Source organism: Phocoena sinus, chromosome 15 (assembly GCF_008692025.1).
Source record: "Phocoena sinus isolate mPhoSin1 chromosome 15, mPhoSin1.pri, whole genome shotgun sequence".
Classification (NCBI taxonomy): domain Eukaryota; kingdom Metazoa; phylum Chordata; class Mammalia; order Artiodactyla; family Phocoenidae; genus Phocoena; species Phocoena sinus.
The window spans coordinates 49,881,203-49,902,831 of NC_045777.1; the positions used below are offsets into that span (position 1 = coordinate 49,881,203).

Here is a 21,629-nt window from a genome sequence, read left to right on the forward strand (position 1 = left end):
TGTGTAAGAAACTTTCTTTCTCCAAGGTCATAAAGATATTTTTCAATGTCTTCTTAAAGTTTTGCTTTTTTTTTTTTTCTGGCCACACCTTGTGGCTTGCAGGATCTTAGTTCCCTGACCAGGAATCGAACCTGCACCCTCAGCAGCATGAAGTCCTAACCACTGGAGTGCCAGGGAATTCCCTTGCTTTCCACTTTTATGTCTTTGATGGCTCTAATTATTTTTGTATCTGATATGACATAGGGATCTAGTTGTAAGGTTTCTGTACAGACAACTAGCACCAGCTATAGAAAAGTCCATCTTCCTTATGATTAGCAAAGCCACCAAGGATAAAAATGATGGGTTTGACTACCCAAAATGAAAGATTTATGTCTAATCTTCCCTAACAGGTAGAGTTCATGAAGGTGTCACAGGCAGGGAGAAGATACTTGCAACATCAAAAACATATGAGGGATTTTACCTAAAGAAGAAGTCAGAGAACCCAAAAGAAAAGCAAGTGCTACAATTGGGCAATTCACAGATCCTTGTGGTCAGTAAACACAGTAAGAAACACTCAACCACATTAGCATTCAGCTAAATTCAAATAAGACAAGATGAGCTGCCGTTTTAAGTTCATCAGACTAGCAAAAATGGGAGAAATCATATGTAATCTCTTTTGTAATTTTGGTGTATTTCCACATTTTTAAAATGTGCATTAAATAAGATAGATTTGTGATCAAATTTATCCTTGCCTGTCACCTTCCCCTTCCTCCTGTCAGTGGCCAGATCTCATCCAGGTGGTGGAGAGGCCCTATCCCAGGAGAGACATGTGCATTCTTCCACTGAGGCTTCTTGACCTACTTTCCCGTTGCTCCCTTGTCAGGTCCAACAGGGCTGTGCTACACAGCTAAGAATCTGCTGAGTCACCTTGCTGGTCTTCATTTTCCCATCTTTCTCCGTAGGTCAGAGGTCACCAGGGAAGAGGGATCAAGGAGACCCATTTGCTTGAGAGTTCCAAAAGATAACTGTTTAACCCAGGTACCTTTCAAAAAGAAAGACTCACAGAGGGAGGTTTTCACAGACATTCACTCAGACTCAAAAGCCAACAGATGTGAGCTGCACCCCACCCTCTCCCTTCCTCTTCTGGGTACCTGTTACATGGCTAAATTAAAATGTGCATGGGGTGGGCATGGAGGAGCAGGTTAAAATGGCAGCAGGGGCTGCTTCCCTTGAGCTGATTCATTTCATCCTGAATGTTAGAGATCAAAAATGTCTAAAGGGAGGACTTCCCTGGTGGAGCAGTGGTCAAGAGTCCACCTGCCAATGCAGGGGACACAGGTTTGCTCTCTGGTCTGGGAAGATCCCACATGCAATGGAGCAGCTAAGCCCATGCACCACAACTACTGAGCCTCCACTCTAGAGCCCGCGAGCCACAGCTACTGAAGCCCACATGCCTAGAGCCTGTGCTCCGCAACGAGAAGCCACCACAATAAGAAGCCCGCGCACTGTAACGAAGAGTAGCCTCTGCTTGCCGCAACTAGAGAAAGCCTGTGCGCAGCAACGAAGACCTAACGCAGCCAACAGTAAATAAATAAATAAATTCATATATTAAAAAAATCTCTACAGGGTATGCTTGAGGTCCAAACGCCCAGTCCAAGTGCCCAGGAACTTGTTACCTTTAATATTTCAAGAACAGAGTTTCTTGAAGTGGTCTAAGCAGGTAGGTGCATGCTTTCCATGCTGGGGTTCTGTTTGGGTGCATCAGCCAGCCAAGGAATGCAGATTTTTCATGAACTGGAACAGTAGCAGTAGGAGTGCTGCTTCCTCGGGGCACAGCCCTCGCCTCATTTGGTTTTACCTCCTCCACATTAATACCCTCATTTAGAAAGGTTGACACATCATTGTAACTACCTCTGAAAACTGTATCTGGCCAAAGGCACCAGTCCAATTTCAGATTCTTGCCAAACTGGAGATAATTTATTTTCTTTGAATGCAGTATCTTCCTCATGAAAGCATACAGCTCTTATAAGAAATTGAGAATATAGTTTTTGGGTTGCGGGGTGTTATTCCTTTGCCCTTCTTTTCCCCAATGCCAACCTCACAAAATCTGGTGCCATGTGCCCTGGGATTTTGTCATGGGAGATGAATCAGTTAATTAACACACTGCTCCTCACGGTACACTTGGAAACAGGTTCAGTTTCCTTTGGTTCTTGCCAAAGATGCTTATGAACATACCTAGTGCTGGTGCTTTCCCCGATACATCTCATTACAGGCTCTAAATGAAGCCTGTAATGTTAAGTGCACCTCGCCTGAGGCCTGGCAGCTCACCGGCTCCTATCCAGCATGTCTCCGCTTTCATGCCTGCTTCAAGGTTCCCATGTTGCTGCCTGGCACCCTGTGTCCCCACTGACGATAGTGACATCTAGAGAAACACATGTCAGTTGTCAAAGACAGCCGCAGTGCTTGGGAGGCTTGACCGTACACCGGTGATGAACACTGGATATCCTACGGGAAAAAAAGCACTTGTCATAGATTTTTAAAAAGGTATCAGTGTTTGGCCACGCGTTCCTTCGGTCACAAGTGATGGACCTCATTTTCAGGGCCCTTCCACACTCAGGCGGGGGCTGCTGCTCTTGCTGCCGCAGGTCAACGCCTGGACTTTTCCGCGCGACGGGCGTCTGCGGAGGGCGCCACTTGCACTTCCCCCGCCCCATTAGAATCGTGTTCGTTGCTTATCAATTTGTGGGAGCGCTTTACACTTTCAGGACTCAGTCCATCCGTCCAGGGCGTGGGTCTATGACGTCACGCCCGGGCCCACAGCCTCTTGCTCCCACCTCTTGCTCCCAAATATCGGTACACGGCGAGGGACCGAAAACTCCAAACCACGCAGCCGCGCCGGCGCCTGCCTTTATAACAAGGCGGCGAGGGGCGGGGCGAGCGTGCAGCGCGACGTGATGACGTCAGGCCGAAACGGGGGGCGGGGCGAGGGCGGTGGCGTGCGCTCCGGTACCTCGGGTGCTTTCTCGTCGTCTGCCTAGGCTGCGTCCCCCTCAGCGTACAACCCCGCGTCGTCCTCCTCATCAGGGTCTTCTTCCTCCTCCTCCTCCTCAGGGTCCCCTCCTCGGCGTCCCCCTCCTCGGCGTCCTCTCCCCGCTCTCCCCCCTCGACTTCCCTCGGCCGCCCGCCGCCGCCATGGGCCCGCGCCCGCCGCGCCGCCGGGCCGAGGACAGCTGAGGCGCGGCGCGAAGATGGGCGAGGGCGAAGCAGGGCCCGAGCGCCAGCCCGAGCAGTCCGGGCGCCCCGCGCGCGCCCGCCCGCGCCGCCGCGGGGATGCCCGCGCCCGCCGCCGCGCCCTGAGCGCCTTTGTCTGCCGCCCGCGCCGCCCGCCGCACCACTGGCCTCGCGGGCCCGCGCCGCGGCTGTGGTCGCGCCCATGAAGATGGACCCGAGCTGGCCGGCCTCCCCAGCGGGCGGCCCGGGCCCCGACCCAGAGCCCGGTGGGCCCGGAGCGCCCGCTGCCCCCGCCCCGCGCCCTGGGCTCGGCCCGCAGGACCTCGCGGCCGGCGCGGATGCTGGGCGAGCTCCGGGGCGGGAGCGGCAGCCGCAGCGCTCGAGCCGGGACTCCGACCCCGACCCGCCTCTGCCGGAACTCGGCCCGCTCTTTTCCTGGATGACGGAGCAGGAGGGTGACGGCCCCCCGCACAGCGCGTCTGTCCGCGCTCAGGACTTAAGCCGCAGCCATCACCTGAGGGGCGAGGTCGACTTCTTTCCTTCCTTCGCGTCCCCTGCGGTGGGCGAGCCGGCCCTGGAGCTGGGCCCCGGGGACCCGGACCGGCCCTCGGACTTTAGCCAGACCTGCCCCCTAACGAGCGAGCCCGCGGGGTGTCCGGAGGACGGCCCCCGCCTCCGAGCCGTATTCGATGCCCTGGACGGGGATGGGGACGGCTTCGTCCGCATCGAAGACTTCGTCCAGTTCGCCACCGTCTATGGGGCAGAACAGGTAACTCGCAGCGTGGCAGACGGGCCCCGTGCGGTGTTCGCGGAGTGCCGGTCCCGCGTTCTCTTTTGATTCAGTTCTTCTGCTCTCACCTCTGGTTGAATTTCGCTGAAGCACCTCTTCCCCCTTTAAAGAGGTTCTATTCCCGGGAGTCAGTTTCTTTCCCTGCCATCCCAAGCCACACAAGCTTATCTCTCCTAAATTGAGAGATGCTCCTGGCATGGGGACATGCCCCTAGGCTGCCGAATAAAAGTGCCCCCTGCATGGAGAAGTGCCAGCGGTTCCCCCAACTGAGGGCCCAGGTCTGGTTTGGCTGAAGTAATTCACTTCTTCGGTCTGCAAAGGACAGGCTGCACTTGGACGCTTAAGATCATGTTAATCTATTTTGAGCGCAGTTACTTTACTGTGTGTGTTTGGCTTATGTTTTAGGTAGATTCGTTGTTGGGGAAACAGTGAACGTGAAAAACGGTCATTTCCATACCTTTTGTGCGGAAGGGAAAGGGATGAACCCCAGAGGGAGGGGAATGAGCCTAAGAAAGAGCACAGTGGTGAATACAGACTCGAGCAGAACTCCATCAGGGCCATCTCCACTCTTGTAGGACAGGTGAGGTGCTGGACAGGTGACGGGAATGCACAGGGCAATGTGGCAGGAGTCCTGTGCAGCTCCCAGGGCTGCGGCTGCTCTGGGAGAAGGTGGGCCTCAAGATCCAGGCCTTCCTCCATCTCAGCACTTATGAAAGTTTATGTGGAGACAGCAGCAGGGCTGTGTATGTTCTGCTGTTAACTCAAATAGACATCAAATAGGTTACTGGTGTTCATTTTTAAATATTTTACTTAGTAGTGGGAAATCACAAAAGGTTGATCTGCTAGTTTCTGTATTTTATTGACTTTTCATACATGTGGGTATTTGTTAAGTGGGTGTTCAGGTACATATGCATGTTTAAGCCAAGAGGTAAAATTGACATCCTGCTATTTAGGGTGTCTGCCATAACATTAAGAACCTTTATAAAGGATCTGTGTGCTCCCTGAGTATTCACAGTGTCCATTGAGCTGTCATGTAAAGAACTGGGTCGTCCTGAGTCAGGGCTCCTTGTTGAGTTTTCAGCGTGGGCATGTCCCTGTGGGGCATCCTGAATGTTGGCGTCTAGGTCAGTGTGAGCTCCTGTTTAGCTCTGGGTTGAAGACATTTCTCAGGACAGGTCTTCCATCTCAGTGTAATGGGCAGAGAGAGAGAGACGTGACTGACAGTTTCCTGTATGGTTAGTATGGATTGTGATTGCTGGTCTAAGTTTTATGTATTTATTTTTTAAATAAATTTTAAAATATTTTATTTATTTATTTTTGGCTGTGTTGGGTCTTTGTTGCTGCACGCGGGCTTTCTCTAGTTGTGGTGAGCGGGGGCTACTCTTCGTTGCGGTGTGCATGCTTCTCATTGCGGTGGCTTCTCTTGTTGGGGAGCATGGGCTCTAGGCACGTGGGTTTCAGTAGTTGTGGCACATGGGCTCAGCAGTTGTGGCTCGTGGGCTCTAGAGCACAGGTTCAGTAGTTGTGGTGCACAGGGTTAGTTGCTCCACAGTGTGTGGGATCTTCCCGGACCAGGGATTGAACCTGTGTCCCCTGAATTGGCAGGTGGATTCTTAACCACTGCGCCACCAGGGAAGTCCTGGTCTAAGTTTTTTTTATGCTTTTCCTTCTTGTCCCTCGGCTGGAGAGCACCTTGGGTATCCTTGGTTGTTTCTCATTAGTGTGATGTGTCTTCTCTGCAAACATTCCCTTCCTCATTACACCAATCAAGAATGTTAGGAAAGTGGCACATTTGTTCTTCTTTACCATAATCTGACTCTTAATAGAGTGCTTTATAGCTTATATGAGGTTCATTTATGTTTTCACTGGATCATCAACCTTTCTCTGAGGTGGTAGGAGGCAGAAGGGATTCATCCCACTTTACAGGTAAGAAACTAGAGGCCCAAAAAGGTTAAGTTACTTTCCAAGGCCTCACAGATTGTCAATGCAATAACAGGGACTACACCTAGGTCTTCTGGGCTCATAATGTTTAGGTGGCTCTCAACTTCCTAGGTTTGGTGCCCCTAAATAAGCCCACAAAGTTTCATCTTATTGACTTAATAAAACCATTTTCATTTGAGAACCACCTTTTGTTGTATCATTCTTAGTGATCACAGTGGGAAAAAATTGGGGTTGTTATTTGGGGCTGAGCTTTTTCTAAATACAAAGTAGAAATGAGTCAACATTCTTTGTTCTGGTAGCCCCTGGTGGAATTTTAAGTTTGGGGGTAAGGCCAGGATGACTCAGGATTTGGTGGGGATGGGCAAGTGAGGGAGATCTCTTGTGACATTGCCCCTTCCGTCTGCTGTCCCAGACTTCTCAGGAAGAAGCAGTGTTGGATGTGATCTAAGTACCGGACTTGCACAGGCTTCCTGGGATGGTGGAGGAGAGCTCTTGTTTTGGAGCAGATAATTAACAGTGTAGCAAAAGGTTAATTTTTGTGTCTGTGTAAGGTTTGCTAGCCTTCATTATGACTCAGTTTTGCTTTTCCAAGTCCAATGTCAGAATACATTATAGAGGAGCAAAGAGAAGAAATATTCCTTGATAGTGAAATAATTTAGAGAAAAGTGAAGAATTCTACCTCATGATAAATATTTTTAATTTTTTAAAATGAAAAGTATTGAACATACATAAGAGTAGAGAGCATAGTTTAGTGAAACACTCTACCTGCCCCCAAGCCATTGCGCAGTTTCCCGAAGTCTTGGTTCATTTGTGAACTCCCTACTCCCCACCCCCAGATTACTTTTGAAGCACATACCTGACATATCATTTCACCCATAAATATTTCAGTATGTATCTCTAAAAGATAAGAATTCTTTTTTAAACATTTATGATTTTTTTTAACTGGAAGAACAGTTTGGATAAGCTGGATAACAGCAATAAAGACCATAAGTTGCTATACTTTCCACCTTGAGATTTCAAAATACTGAGTTCATGAGTCTCTTAGGCCGGTCACATTACTGTCCTTGATGATCGCAACTCAATTATCTTGATTATTGTCAAATTTTCAAAGGTAGCACTTTCAGTATCTTTTAAGTAATCTGTTTATGAAGGAAGTGTTTTAAATTATTTAAGTGGATTATCTGAATTTTTAATAGAAGCAGTTCCCATTCATAATACAGATGGCTTTTGTGTCCCTCTTTCTTTAGCAATGTCATGGTGTGTTTGGCTCTCATTACCTCATCTGGTGATAGATCAGGTGTGGTGTAATAGAACACAGTGTTGGCAGGAATTGAAAGGGGAAAGAAGACTACAGCGGAGCTTTCTGGTTGTATTTTCTTGACCAGGAATTTATAGTCAGATGTGCCCAGGCACTAGTTCTGAAGTTGCAATAGGTTATCTTTAAGGCCTTGACTGTCTATGAAGATTCCTCGTTGACGTGACCCCTTCGTAATGAGAGGACTGATGCTTTGTAGTCATCACCAACTTATCATAAAGCAGAAATTGTAAAATAAACTGTGAAAGTATTGTGAGAAGGATTCATTTCTTTTGGTGTTATTTTTCAAAGGAATTAATTATAATTGTAAAGATTATTTTCACAGTATAGCACTCACTTAAGCATTTACATTTTAACACTCACGGGTCCTTTCCAGAGAGCCCTGCACGTTGGAGCCATGAATGCCCTTCAGTAACCTTGTGGGCCCTGTCCATCCTCCTCAGCACTTGCAAAAGGAGGCTGCTGGAGGAGGTGTCAATGCACAGAAGGTCTCCCTGCTTTTCATTCCATTCCATTTCTCTGCTGGTGGGCAGTTGGAACTCCCTGGGGACGTTTGGCCACACCTTTTAGTTGCTTCAGTTTCCTTTCCAGTTTCTGTCCTAGTCTTGGGTTTGTGTGTGTGTGTGTGTGTGTGTGTGTGTGTGTGTGTGTGTGAGTGAGAGAGAGAGAGAATGAGTGTGCGTGCGGGAGCAGGTGCACGTGAGAGCTGGTAGTGTGTGTGTGTCTGGGTCTGTGTGTCGGAGGAATTGCTAAAAGGCAGATGCATGTTCCTTTCTGTGCTTGGATCCCAGGCAATTTTGTTAGTGTCTTAAAAAATGTCTTTTTCATAGTATAAAAGTAACGCATGCTTATTATTTTTAAAAACTGGAAAATACAGAGTTATAAAATATAAAACAAAAAATGACCAATAATCCCACTATCACAAGAAAAACAGCATTAGCATTTTTGTGCATTTCCTTCCAGACTTTTTTGTATACACACACACATAACTGTATAGAAGTACACAATTGAGGTCATATTGGGTAGAAGCTAAATTATTTTTATAGATGTTTATTGTTTATTTTCTATTATTATTTTTAAATGTTTATTTATTTATTTGACTCTTCCTGGTCTTAGTTGCGGCATGGGGGACCTTCGTTGTGGCTTGTGGGTTCTTTTAGTTGCAGTGTGCAGAATCTTTAGTTGCAGCATGCGAACTGTTAGTTGCGGCATGTGGGATCTAGTTCCCTGCCCAGGGATCAAACCCAGGCCTCCTGCATTGGGAGCACGGAGTCTTAGCCACTGGAACACCAGGGAAGTCCCAGATGTTCATTGTTTAAAAAAATAGAAGTAAGTAACACCAGTAAGCGAAATATAAAAATAAGAATCACCTATAATCCACCATCCAGAGATAACTATTTAAGTATTTAATGTGTAAATTAAAATATATGAAATAATGCTTCATTGTCCAAAAATGGTATAATTCCATGTCTGTTGTTTTGAACCTGCTTTTTGACCTGTTTTTTAAAATTGAAGATCTCAGATGTATACATTCGTCCCTCTGTATGGAGGGTAGGATTGGTTTCAGGACTTACCCCCCTTGGATACCAAAATCCATGGATGCTCTAGTTGCTTATACATAATGGTGTGATATTTGCATATAACCTATATACATCCTCCCATATGCTTTATTATTTTTTGTTCTATAATATTTTTTATTGAAACATTGTTGATTTACAATGTTCTGTTGATTTTTTTGGTTTTGTTTTATAATTTTTTTCTCCTATATGCTTTAAATCATCTGTTTTACTTATAATATTTAATACAATGTAAATGCTACATAAACAGTTGTAAATACAGTGTGAATGTTAGGTAAATAGTTGACAGCAGGTGGCAAGTTCAAGTTTTGCTTTTTGGAACTTTCTGGAATTTCCTTCCCCCAATTTTTTTGGCCACTCTGCACAGCATGTGGGATCTTAGGTCCCCGACCAGGGGTTGAACCCATACCCACTGCAGTGGAAGTGTGGGGCATTAATTTAACTTCCCTGGACCACCAGGGAAGTCCCCCCAGCCCCAGCCCCCAAAATGTTTTTGATCCTTGGTTGAATCCGTGGATGTGGAACCCACAGATACGGAGGGCCAGCTGTACTTTAATGGAAGCCTAAGGCTTACTTGTCCTCAGGGAGATTCAGAGTCATGTGGGAATTATTCCAGTGTAGGATCTAACATTTAGGAACAATTAAATTCCATGTGGACTACACAGACCACATTGTAAAGGGCACCAAGTTAGGGGTTGCTTCCTTTTCAAACACTTATTTTGTTTAAATTCTGGGCACAGGGTCTAAACATTAATTATAATCAAAATATCAGACAAAGGGGTTAGGCACCCACTGAAGACTGTTTAGGTGGCCATTGAAAGTACTTTTATGATAACTGCAAAGTCTCCAGTGTAGCCTAGATTATCACTTCTGATATAAGTGAATAGTCGTATATAAATTCATTGTATGTATACCACGATTTTAACTGGGTAAAAGTTATCCATGTGAAAATAAAAGTCTTGAAGGAAGTATTAAAAATTATTTCTCGGGGCTTCCCTGGTGGCATAGTGGTTACAAATCTGCCTGCCAGTGCAGGGGACACGGGTTCAAGCCCTGGTCTGGGAAGATCCCACATGCTGCGGAGCAACTAGGCCCGTGCGCCACAACTACTGAGCCTGTGCTCTAGGGCCCGTGAGCCACAACTACTGAGCCTGCGTGCTACAACTGCTGAAGCCCATGTGCTGCAACTACTGAAGCTTGTGTGCCTAGAGCCCACACTCTGCAACAAGGGATGCCACTGCAATGAGAAGCCTGTGCACCACAACGAAGAGTAGCCCCCGCTTGCCGCAACTAGAGAAAGCCCGCACGCAGCAACGAAGACCCAGTGCAGCCAAAAATAAATAAATAAAATAAATAAATGCATTTTTAAAAATTATTTTTCGTTGTGTGGGTGCATGTGGTGGAAATGGGGTGGTTTTATTTGAAGTATTGGCCAAATTTTCTATTATGTTACTCATTTTAATTATTTTGAAAAGTAGTGCCTGTACATATACCATAAATTTCAAACAGTATAAAAAGGAATCTAGTAAAAAATTTCATTGTCATCTTTAGAAATAAAAAATGTAAATAAACCCGAAAGACAAAATATTTACATGTTTTACTTCGACTCTGTTAAGGTTTTAGATCAATATACAAAATACATTTAAAGAAACTCAGATTTTCTAGTAAACTTAAAAACTGCATAGAATGTTGAATTAGCATGTTCAGATGCTTATTGAAGATGGAATTTTAATTTTAAAAATTTATTTTTAAAATTTATTTATTTATTTTTGGCTAAGTTGGGTCTTCGTTGCTGCGCGTGGGCTTTCTCTAGTTGTGGCGAGCGGGGACCACTCCCCGTTGTGGCGCGCAGGTCTCTGGTTGCGGTGGCTTCTCTTGATGCGGAGCACGGGCTCTAGGCGTGCGGGCCTCAGTAGCTGTGTCTCACGGGCTCGAGAGCACAGACTCGGTAGTTGTGGCGCACGGACCCAGTTGCTCCACAGCACGTGGGATCTTCCCAGACCAGGGCTCGAACCCATGTCCCCTGCATTGGCAGGCGGACTCCCAAACACTGCGCCACCAGGGAAGCCCTTTAATTTTTATTGATATTTGGAGAAATGCGTATGAGAAAATGCCTGTAATTTTTGAAGGTTGGCATTTAGCTTTCATCAGCATCTAATGTAAGTAAGTAAGAACTTCCTGGTGAAAAGAATTGCACTGATTGCATTGGAAGTTTCAAAAGCTTTTGAGATTAGTCGATTAGTATAAATGGATTCAGTATCATGGTTAGGGAGAAAAAGAAATTTTTTCAGTAGGTACATTTTGTTTTTTCTGTCTAAATATTTAATACTTGTTTTGGCAAGTTGGTATTACTCTGGTTACAGTCTTGTGGTGGTGTGTTTTTCGTAAGTTTCAAAACCAGAGCTAATGTTGAGCCAGTGTCCTGTCTGTGCTGATGGATCAGCTGTCCCAGCTCCTTGTCTGTAAACCTCTTGCTGGGCAAGCTGAACCTTGGGCTGAGAGCAGCAAGCCTGGAATGGGTGCTGCCCCCTTTCAGCAGGGACATATAGTGGGCAGAGTGTCCTGGATGGCTGCTCTAAATATGACACAAACCAGAGAGCCAATAACATTTTAGTATTATTAGCTGTAAATTACTTGAAGCACTGTCAGATGCATATTAAGTCCTTTTGCATACAGTGTCTGTATGTCTATTATTTGGGATTTCTAAAATCCCAGGTATTTTTAGCTATTTTCTTGAAGTCCCAGCTATTTTTTTTTTTTTGTCCCAGCTATTTTTTAAAGACCCATGTCTTCAGAAGGATTTAAGGATATATAACTCCTGTAATTCTAGTTTGTTAAATGACCTACTTTGCTTTTTCTTTTGTTGGATAATTTTTAAAAGCATTTACAAAAGTTTTATAGCCTTCTGTGCCCACAGGTAAATAGTCCTGCTGTGGTCAGAAGTGAGCTTGCCTGTTCATATCCCTGTTCTGAGCTAGGGCTCCATGGTGTTGGGACCTCACCCAACCTCACTTCATCCATGGTGTGGATGTCAGAGGCTTTAATGATCCATTGTTCTTTTTTATTTCACATACTTTACTCTGATTTTTCTTTAAGCGAGTTTAACCAGCTTAAAGCCTAAAATTCCGGTTATGAATGATGTGGTGGCACCTGTTGGCTGAGTCTGTTGGCAGGTGGTTTATGTGTTTGGACCAGAGGCATTGTTCAGGACTGTAAAGGCCTTTATTGCCATAAATCACTGGGTCAGTAAACAGAACAGTGGCTTAGCATTTTACTGTCACTAGCAATCCAGGGATGTTTTATAAACCTTATTGTTTAGATTAAGCTTCCTGCCAGTGAACTGATTAATCATATATATTTTAATTTTTTAATTAAAATTTTTTATTGAAGTATAGTTGATTAACAATGTGTTAATTTCTTCTGTACAGCAAAGTGACTCAGTTTTGTATATATATTCCTTTTCATATTCTTTTCAATTATGGTTTGTCACAGGATATTGAATATAGCTCCCTGTGCCATGCAGTAGGACCTTGTTGTTTATATATTTGTCAAGTTAATTGGTAATTTTGGGCTTCCCTAGTGGTGCGGTGGATAGGAGTCTGCCTGCCAATGCAGGGGACATGGGTTCGATCCCTGGTCCGGGAAGGTCCCACATGCCACGGAGTAGCTAGGCCCGTGCGCCACAACTACTGAGCCTGCGCTCTAGAGCCCGAATGCCACAACTACCGAAGCCTGCGTGCTTAATTAAAGCCTGTGCTCTGCAACAAGAGAAGCCCCCACTCCCCGCAACTAGAGAAAGCCTGCGTGCAGCAACGAAGACCCAACACAGCCAAAAAACATTTTTTTAAATGGTAATTTTAATTTTACTCATAGATTGCTTGAGCCACAATAAAAGTAAATAAAAATTTAAACTGATTAGAGAGATTAGCATTTCCTTTGAAAGCCTACTAAAGTACCTTTAAAAACTTCAACCAGTGAGAATATTTTTCTCGCTTGACAAACAGATGAGGATGGTTCGAGTTGCGGGAGAGATCTGAGCAGAGGATGGCTGGCCTCCTGGCTCTGCCAGAGTTGATGGCTGGCTCTGTGTTAGGTCCATCCTGGAGCTCCTGACCACGCCCACACAGGAGCACAGGTCTTCATCTGGGAGAAGCGGGAAGCACAGCCAGCCCAGGGCACCTCTTTGGCCCCAGTGTTCTGGAGTAGGAGCTCTCAATAAGATTTTTTAAAAACATGTGAATCACAGATGATATAAAAACTCTTAAAAGTCAAAAGGAAAAGAGACCAAAGCTGATAGAAAAATGAACAAGAGATATGAAGACATTGCACAGAAGATACACAAATGGCCCTTAAATATATGAAAAGATGCTCAGCTTCGCTTATGATAAAAGAAATGCAAATTAAAATTGCTGGGATAGCATTTCTCACTCTTGGCATATATGTAAAAGCTTGAACACATTCTCTTGGTGAGGTTTTGGGAAACAGGCATGCTCTTGTATTGCTGTGGGAGTGCAGGGTGGTACAGTCCTCTTGGAGGGGAGCTTGGCATTATCTGTGTGTGCATTTACCCTCAACTTCACAGTCCCACTTCCAGTCATTTACCCTGAGGATATACCTCCCCAGGTGCGAAACACCAGATGCACAGGGTTATTCACTGCAGCATTATTTGTGATATAAAAATGGAAACAACCTAGATGTCCACCCAGGATGAGTGAACCAAGGTACATCAACTTAACTGAGAACTGTACAGCTGCAAAAATAAAAAAGGAAGATTTCTATGAACTGGTAAGAGTTATTTCTAAGATGTATTAAGTGAAAAAAGAAAGTATTGATACAAATTAATATGCATACTATGTGGTAGGAAAGAATGGATGCTTATATGAGGCCTGCTAGAGTAAACAATGGGGATAGAAAGTAGAATGGTGGGTGCCGGGGGAGGGGGATTAGTGTTTGATAGGTAGAGTTTCAGTTGAGGCAGATGAAGAAGTGCCAGAGATGGATAATCGTGATGGTTGTACAACAGTGTGAATGTACTTAATGCCACAGAGCTGTATACTTAAAAATGGTTAATTTACCACAACTTAAAAAAGAAAAAGAAAAAAAAAAAAAAAAAAGATCTGAGGTCCAGAACACTGAGTGATGGACTTCAGTCTTCAGTTCAGAGGAGGAGGAACTGACAGGAAGAAGAAGGACCCTCCTGGCCCCCAGAGCAGGCTCTTCTCACCTACCCTCTCAGCCTCTAGTCTGATCCTCAACCCGTCTGAGGTTTCCATAGTCAGAGGCTCCAGGACAGGGCCTGACTGAAAGGAAAAGAAGGGAGAAAGAATGTGAAATAAGAAAGAAGAGGAAGTAAGAATATGTGTATATTGTAAGTCAAGTATACTTCAATAGAAAAAATTTTTAACTATATATATTTGCTTCTCTTTGCAAAAAGAAACATAGGAAGGATAGACTAGAAACTAATTAAAATAACTTATCCAAGTAGGTGAGGGCAAGGGGTAAGGGATCTGGATGGGAGTGAAACTTATCCGAGTATGCCTTTTTATATAATTTTGACTTTTTGAACCATGCAGATATTCTGCATGGTTCAAAAAGTAAAACAACAATGATAGAAAAAGAGACTAATATTGAATTCAAATAGAAACAGGTGAACCTAGAAGTATATTGAATTAATAACATAACCACATAAGAAAGAGTAATTCCAGTCACACACACAGTACTCTGTATTCCTTTAGTGGGATATATTCAGAAGAAAAAAAGAACTACAGAGAAATATACTACAGAGTAGGTTTGTTGTTGATAGATCAGAGTAGTAGTTCTGAAGTGACTTTGGCCATATTTTAGGATAAAATGAGCACATGTACTGGTGTTGGGAACCAGGGTTCCCTGGGAGGAAGGAGATGAAATGTGAAGAAGAGGTGAGGAAGGACCCTGCTGTCTGGTGATTTAAATCGGAGGTATGAGTATGAATACATGATTAACAAACATTCCTAACCCATTTTCTGAGAGGGTCTAGGAGCAGTGATACCCCAGTAGCACTGAGTACACCTAGTCCCCAGATCTTGGTTGCCAAATACCATTTTCCACTAAAGGGATCAGGGATCCTTGGAGAAATGACGTATTCCAGGTTCTGGGCAGGGAAAATTCAATGTGAGCCTGGATTATCTTGTACCAGAAAGCAAGGAAGTGTTCAAAAATTGATGGGGACATGTCAAAAAAAAAAAGAGCAGCTTGAATGGGTTCCTAATGGGCAAATCTGGGGCATTTTGAGCACAAAAAAAATAACGATCATGGATACATTGAATTTAAAAAGTCCATGGCACAGAGAATAAAAATCACTCATAGTGATACTCCAAAGGGGGTGCATGGGTCTTCTTATAGACAAATGCCAGTTAAGGTAGAAAGTCGGAAAGATTTAGACAATCAGTATTTTGCAACCACCAAGGTAATAATTGATTCAGGCAAGGATCATCAGTGGTTGTCAAAAAACGTGGTTTAAACATTTTGTTGGTGGCAGGGACGGCAGGATACTCACACAGTCTAAAGTGTCTTTCCAGTGATGATTGATTACAAAGGGAAAAGATCTCTTTACGTTGGAGAAGTCTGGTGGATTCCGCCTTGATCACATGATCAAACTCAGACTCCCCGGTAGTGGACAGACTATGCCCCTCCATGGGATGCAGTGGGAGGGACAACATTCTTGCCAAAAATGTTTGACCTGAGTCAAGTAATGAGAAAAAAATCAGACACATGCTGTAGGACATCTACAGGACAGCTGCTTGGACTCCTCAAATATGAGTGTTGTGGAACTTCCCTGGTGGTCCAGTGGATAAGACTCTGCGCTCCCAGTGCAGGGGCCCCAGGTTCGATCCCTGGTCGGGGAACTAGATCTCACATACATGCCACACTAAGAAGTCCACATGCCACAACTAAAGATCCTGAATGCTGCAAGACTTGGTGCAGGGCTTCCCTGGTGGCACAGTGGTTAAGAATCCACCTGCCTAATGCAGGGGACACAGGTTCAAGCCCTGGTCTGGGAAGATCCCACATGCCGCGGAGCAACTAAGCCCATATGCTACATCTACTGAGTCTGTGCTCTAGAGCCCGTGAACCTAGAGCCTGTGCTCCGCAACAAGAGAAGCCACCACAATGAGGAGCCCGCACATAGCACAAAGACCAGTGCAGCCATAAATAAATAAATAAATAATGACCTGGTGCAGCCTAAATAAATAAATATTTAAAAAAACCCGCATATAATAAAATATCAGTGTCATAAAAAGGGTTGGACATGTAGATTGAAGAAGAGTAAAGAATCATGACCACTAAGGCCTGGCCCTTGACTGGATGCTGGATTAAAAGAAAACAAAACAAAACTACAAAGGCCATTATTGGGATGGTTGGGAAATTTTGAGTATAGATGGAACACTTGATAATAACAGTGTTAAATTCCTTGTGGGTCATAATACTGCTGTCATTATGTAGGGGGGTCTTGTTCCTAGGAAATACATGCTGGAAGGGTTAGAGAGGTATCAGGATGTCTGTGGTTTACTTTCAGCAGTCCCACAGAAAAAGCACGTGTGTGGAAAGAGACTTATAGCAAATGTGGAAAGACGTTAGTCATTGCTGACTCTAGGGGAGGGATGTAGGTGTTTCTTGTGTTCCTCAAACTTTTTCAGTGAGCTTGACGTATTTAAAAATAAAAAGGAAAAATACAATATGGGAAGTTCATTGATATAATCTACACTTCATCTTGTACGGGATGTTAGGTTGTGTGGCTTTTATCAATCTTAAAAACAACCAACAAAAAGAAACAAAAAACTCCTTTATTCCCAAACAAGTGAAAGGAATGTTACACCTATGCACCCAGGTTTTCCTTCTTATTGACTCAGTGCCCCGTCTAGCATTGTTGGTTCATTGAGTACACAAGGTATGCAATGACCCCTCTCTTTGACACAGGGGTTGAAATGGGAAATTAAAACTCCTCTTAAACTAGGAATAACTTGTGATAAAACCATATTCTTATTTATCAGGAGATTCTGCTCCCCCAAGGGGCGTGACTGTCTTGTTCAGCCTAGAGTCTCACTAAGAAGGGAATTTAGAGAGAGCCCCTTTCCTCTCTCTGGTGACAGTACTCAAATGGGATAAACCCATACTTGAACAAATGTGTGAAAGGACCTTAGAAATGCTTAGGGAGCTAAAAATAACTTCTTGTTTCAGGGCAACTTCATGTATTTTATGCTTTGTGCTTTGTCATGAAAATGGCTGGGTGCTGCTGTGGAGCGTGTACATACACATACCTTGAGTGTGTATGGCGGGTGTTGCACATTGCGGTCCTGAGGTTCGATCACTGTGGGTTTTAGATTTCAACAGAGTGCAGCAGAATGGACTTGTGTGGGGTTGGTTTTAATCCACAAAGATCCTGTCATCACTGCTAGTGATGTAGAAAGCCTTTAAAGATGGTACAGTATAGGGCTTCCCCGGTGGCGCAGTGGTTGAGAGTCCGCCTGCTGATGCAGGGGACACGGGTTCGTGCCCCAGTCCGGGAAGATCCCACATGCCACGGAGCGGCTGGGCCCGTGAGCCATGGCCGCTGAGCCTGCGTGTCCAGAGCCTGTGCTCCGCAACGGGAGAGGCCACAACAGTGAGAGACCCGCGTACCGCCAAAAACAACAACAACAAAAAAGATGGTACAGTATATATTGTGACCTTTGGGTGATGGGCAGGAGACTCCTTGTGTATGTAGGTTGTCAATGCCTTAGACCACTGATTCATCAACTTTTTGTCTCAGACTCCTGTACATTGTTCAGTGTCGTTAAGTACCAAATAGCCTTTGTTTATGTGGGTTATTTCTGTTGGTTTCTGCTGTATTAGAAAGTAAAACTAAAAACATTTAAAGTATCTTTTTTTTTTTTTGCTGTGTGGTGCGGCATGTGGGATCTTACTTCCCCGACCAGGGATCGAACCTGTGCCCCCTGCTTTGGGAGCGTGGAATCTTAACCACTGGACCACCAGGGAGGTCCGTAAAGTATCTTTTTATTAGTTCATTAAAAAATAATCTATCACATGTTAACATTAATGGCATATTTTTGAAAAATAACTGCTTTCTAAAATAGTGAGAGGAGAGGCATTATTTTACATTTTGGCAAGTGTCTTAAATGTCTGGCTTGATTGACGAGAGCTGGTTTGTTTAATATCTGCTTCTGCAAGCGATCTGTTGTGTCATGTAGCCTCTGGAAAACTCCACAGTACATTCGGGAGAAAGTGTGATGAAAGAAGGCAAAGGACGTCTTAGGATGTTATGGAACTAGCGTTGATTTTGCAGACCCCCCTTCCTCAGACACTAGGGTCCCCTGGGGTCCCTGGACCACTGGTTGGTTGAGAACAGCTGTCTTACACTCCTGAAGTGGCTAAGTTGTGGCCTGATCTCACATGTTTACACGCATCCGAATCACCTGTAGATCCCGTAATCACTGGCTGCTGGGCTGCCCCAGAGTGTCTAATTGATCTGGTCTGAGTGGGGCCTGTTTCCTTGGCACAGTTCCTGGCGATGCTGCTGCCCCTGGTCCTAAGGTCATGTTTGGAGAGCCACTGTCCCAGAGAGTTCTGAAAATGTTTGCATCTCTTTAAAGACCACGCTCCCCCGTCATATTTTAACATGCCTCTTTTCCTCACTGCTGTATTTATCTGGACATTAATTTCACCAGTGTTTACTTGGGGCCCACTCTGCCGGCCCCTCAGGAGGCCTCTGGGCTGCCCTCTGCCCTCTCTGCTTTGTCTGGTAGAAAAGCACAGACAAGAAGCCAGGACCCCGGCGGAGAAGTCTATTCACCTTGGCCCGTTCTTCCTGCCGTGTCCCTGCTACTCTCTCACTTCAGCTTGCTACGTGTGTTTGGTAATTACTTTATATTCTTTCTTTCCTTCCTTCCTTCCTTCTTTCTTTCTTTCTGTGTTGGGTCTTCATTGCTGCATGCAGGCTTTCTCTAATTGCGGTGAGCGGGGGCTACTCTTCATTGCGGTGCGCTGGCTTCTTATGGCTTCTCATTGTGGAGCACGGGCTCTAGGCATGTGGGCTTCAGTAGTTGTGGCACGCCGGCTTGGTAGTTGTGGCTCATGGGCTCTAGAACGCAGGCTCAGTAGTTGTGGCGCACGGGCTTAGTTGCTTTGTGGCATGTGGGATCTTCCCTGGACCAGGGCTCGAACCCGTGTCCCCTGCATTGGCAGGTGGATTCTCAACCACTGTGCCACCAGGGAAGTCCTATTTTATTTTTTTCTTAATTTATTTACTTGGTTTTGCGGGTGGGCTCCTTAGTTGCGGCCGGCGGGCTCCTTAGTTGCGGTATGCGAACTCTTAGTTGTGGCATTCATGTGGGATCTAGTTCCCCAACCAGGGATCGAACCCGGCCCCCGTGCATTGGGAGTGTGGAGTTTTATATATTGCACCACCAGGGAAGTACCTACTTATTTTAGTTTTACGTTTCTGTTTGATTTTTTGTCATGTGTATAGTTTAAAAAGTCAAATAGTGTACCACACGTCATATGACGAAAGTAGCTGCACTCTCCTGACTGCCACCTCCCGCTCCCAGGCTCCTGGCTGTTTCCTCTGTTGGTGTTTTCCTCCGATTTTAGGTACTTTCTATTGACTTTTTCTTGTGGAAGGTACACCCACATATTTCCCTTCCGTCTCCTCCATTCTTTCAACGTGGTTAATCCCAGTCTTGGGTAAGTAGGCATTCTGAGTTTGTCTTATTTTGACTGCAGATATTTTTGATGGCTGACCTGTTTAGTGTGCGGTGATTACACTTCCTTTCTAATAAAGCCTTTTGCTTTTCCTGGAATTAGTGATCACATTAATGTTTCCCTTTGCTCAGTTTTCTGCATACCTGTCAGTATTTCTTTCTAGCCTGTCTTCCGGGGTCTGACTGTTCTGCTTGTACCCTGGGGCTCCAGTGGGGCTCACCTCCCACCTCTGGGAGTACCTGTGGTTGCATCTCCTAAGTCGGCCTACCTGCCGGGGCTTCCCTGTTAGACCCTCTACCAGGCTTTTCTTTTCAGGTACGACGCCCAGTGCTGCGTCGTCCGGCATCCCCTCTGTGTGCTTACATCTCTGTGTTCTCTGCTCTAATCAACTTCTTGCTTGTCTGTTCCTGTGCATCTTCTGGAACCTTGGGGCCTTGCCTCTGGAGCTGCGTTTTCCTGGACTTCGGGAGGGAGTGGAGAGAAGCTTCCGTGTTCTGCATTTAGCTCCGTTTTGGCCCTTCTCTCTCCTCAGCGTCCCAGACGTGCATTTGTCAGGACAGGCTTAGGCATCTGCCTGCAGGCTTTTCTGTCTGCTCCACCGTCATCCTGTGACCCAGGCAGAGTAGGACTTGTCAGTGTCCCCTGGCTGGGGGGACATGACCAGATGCAGGCTCTGCTGCCCCTTTCCATTCTCCCCTAAATGTTATCTGCAGGAAATCTGGGTCAACAGATGATTTGACTTAGCCTTTCTCGTCTGTATTTCACATGTGTGTGAAAGTTTTTATATTTTGACAAAGTCCACAAACATGAACTTAGGTTGTTTAACCTTAGAATATTCCATTACGTTGCTGTGCTGTGACTGGTAAGCATTTATTTTTTCCAGTGTTTCTCTACTAGGAGTAATGCTGCCGTACCCCCAGCCACACAGGTCACTTTTCATGTACCTAAGTTCTAAGCAAGAGCTAATTTTTGTGATGGGGAAATGGAGGTCATTGCCTTGGGCTTGGAGTCATAGATACATGCAAGAGGTTTACTCAGGCTTTTTTGGCATTTCAGAGCTTTTCTGTGGGAGCCGAAGTAGGTAGTAAAGAGAGGAGGCAGAAAGCCCTTGGCTGTGCTTCTGGAAATACCTCAGCTGCTCAGCGAGGGCTTCCTGTTACTGGCTCTGAAATGCAGTCCCTGGAGAACCTGCAGGCAGTGCTCCCCGCCCACAGGTCCTTCTCTTCCTGGTTTGCAGGAGCTCAGCCCTGGACGGTGCTGGGAGTGTGACCCCAGGGCGCTGGCACCCACGTGCCAGGGACCTAAGCCCAGGGCACTAGGAGTCCTTTGTGCTGTAGCACGTGGCCTCCGGATGTAGTGTTCTTTCATGTTTGGGCCCCTATTTTTCCATCTATAAGGTGGATGTTATATGTGTTCAAGGACACAAAACAGTCAGAGGGACCCGGGTGTGGCTTCAGGCTCGGGCACCTGTCATTCGTTCACTCAGCACCTATGTGCAATGGCGTCTGTGAGCACCTAACCCATCCAGGCGGTGCCGTGGGTGCGGGAACATGGGGACATGGTGGTGAGGAGGGCTGGCCCACTTCCTGCCCTCCTCAGGACGTGGGACAGGTCGTCCCCAGGAGCTGCAAGATGATACAAGTGCTGCGCAGGAGAAGCAGAGTGTTTGAGGTTGTGTAACAGGGAATCCAGCCTAGTTGGGAATGTTTCCCTCAGGGAAGTCGGTTTATTCTTGTTTATTCTTCTTCTTTTTTTTTTTTTTTTGAGGTAACTCTTGAGCCTACATACTGAGGCTGAGCGGAATTAGTGAAGCAAAGGGTGGAGAGGAAGAGCGCTTCAGGTGGAGGCACAGCCTGTGGAGAGGCCTGAGTGGGAGGAAAGGGGGCGCTTGAGGGGGACGAGGAGCCTCGGGGGCAGAGGAGGCACTGGGCGAGGCCTAGCAGGGGATTTGGTCTTTAGTCCCAGGGTGGGTTGAAGGCGCCAAGGAGTTTAAGTAGAGAAGGGTCAGAAATGAGACTGACTCTTCCAGAAGATGGTTTGTTTGGAGAGGACAGACGTG

The 21,629-nt window shown here is 45.6% G+C and overlaps 1 protein-coding gene across 4 annotated transcripts in view; it reads left to right on the plus strand.

Moving 5' to 3' along the window:
• Positions 1–3,285: 3,285 nt before the first annotated feature.
• Positions 3,286–21,629, plus strand: part of RAB11FIP3 (RAB11 family interacting protein 3) — a 79,139-nt gene continuing 60,795 nt past the window's right edge. For 2 of the 4 annotated variants that reach the window (XM_032605560.1, XM_032605562.1), the window contains exon 1: positions 3,286–3,979. In XM_032605560.1, the coding sequence (XP_032461451.1) occupies positions 3,413–3,979 (567 nt within the window). In that variant the 5' untranslated portion in view covers positions 3,286–3,412. The remainder of the gene's footprint in view (positions 3,980–21,629) is intronic. The other 2 variants (XM_032605561.1, XM_032605563.1) reach the window with 1 other exon arrangement.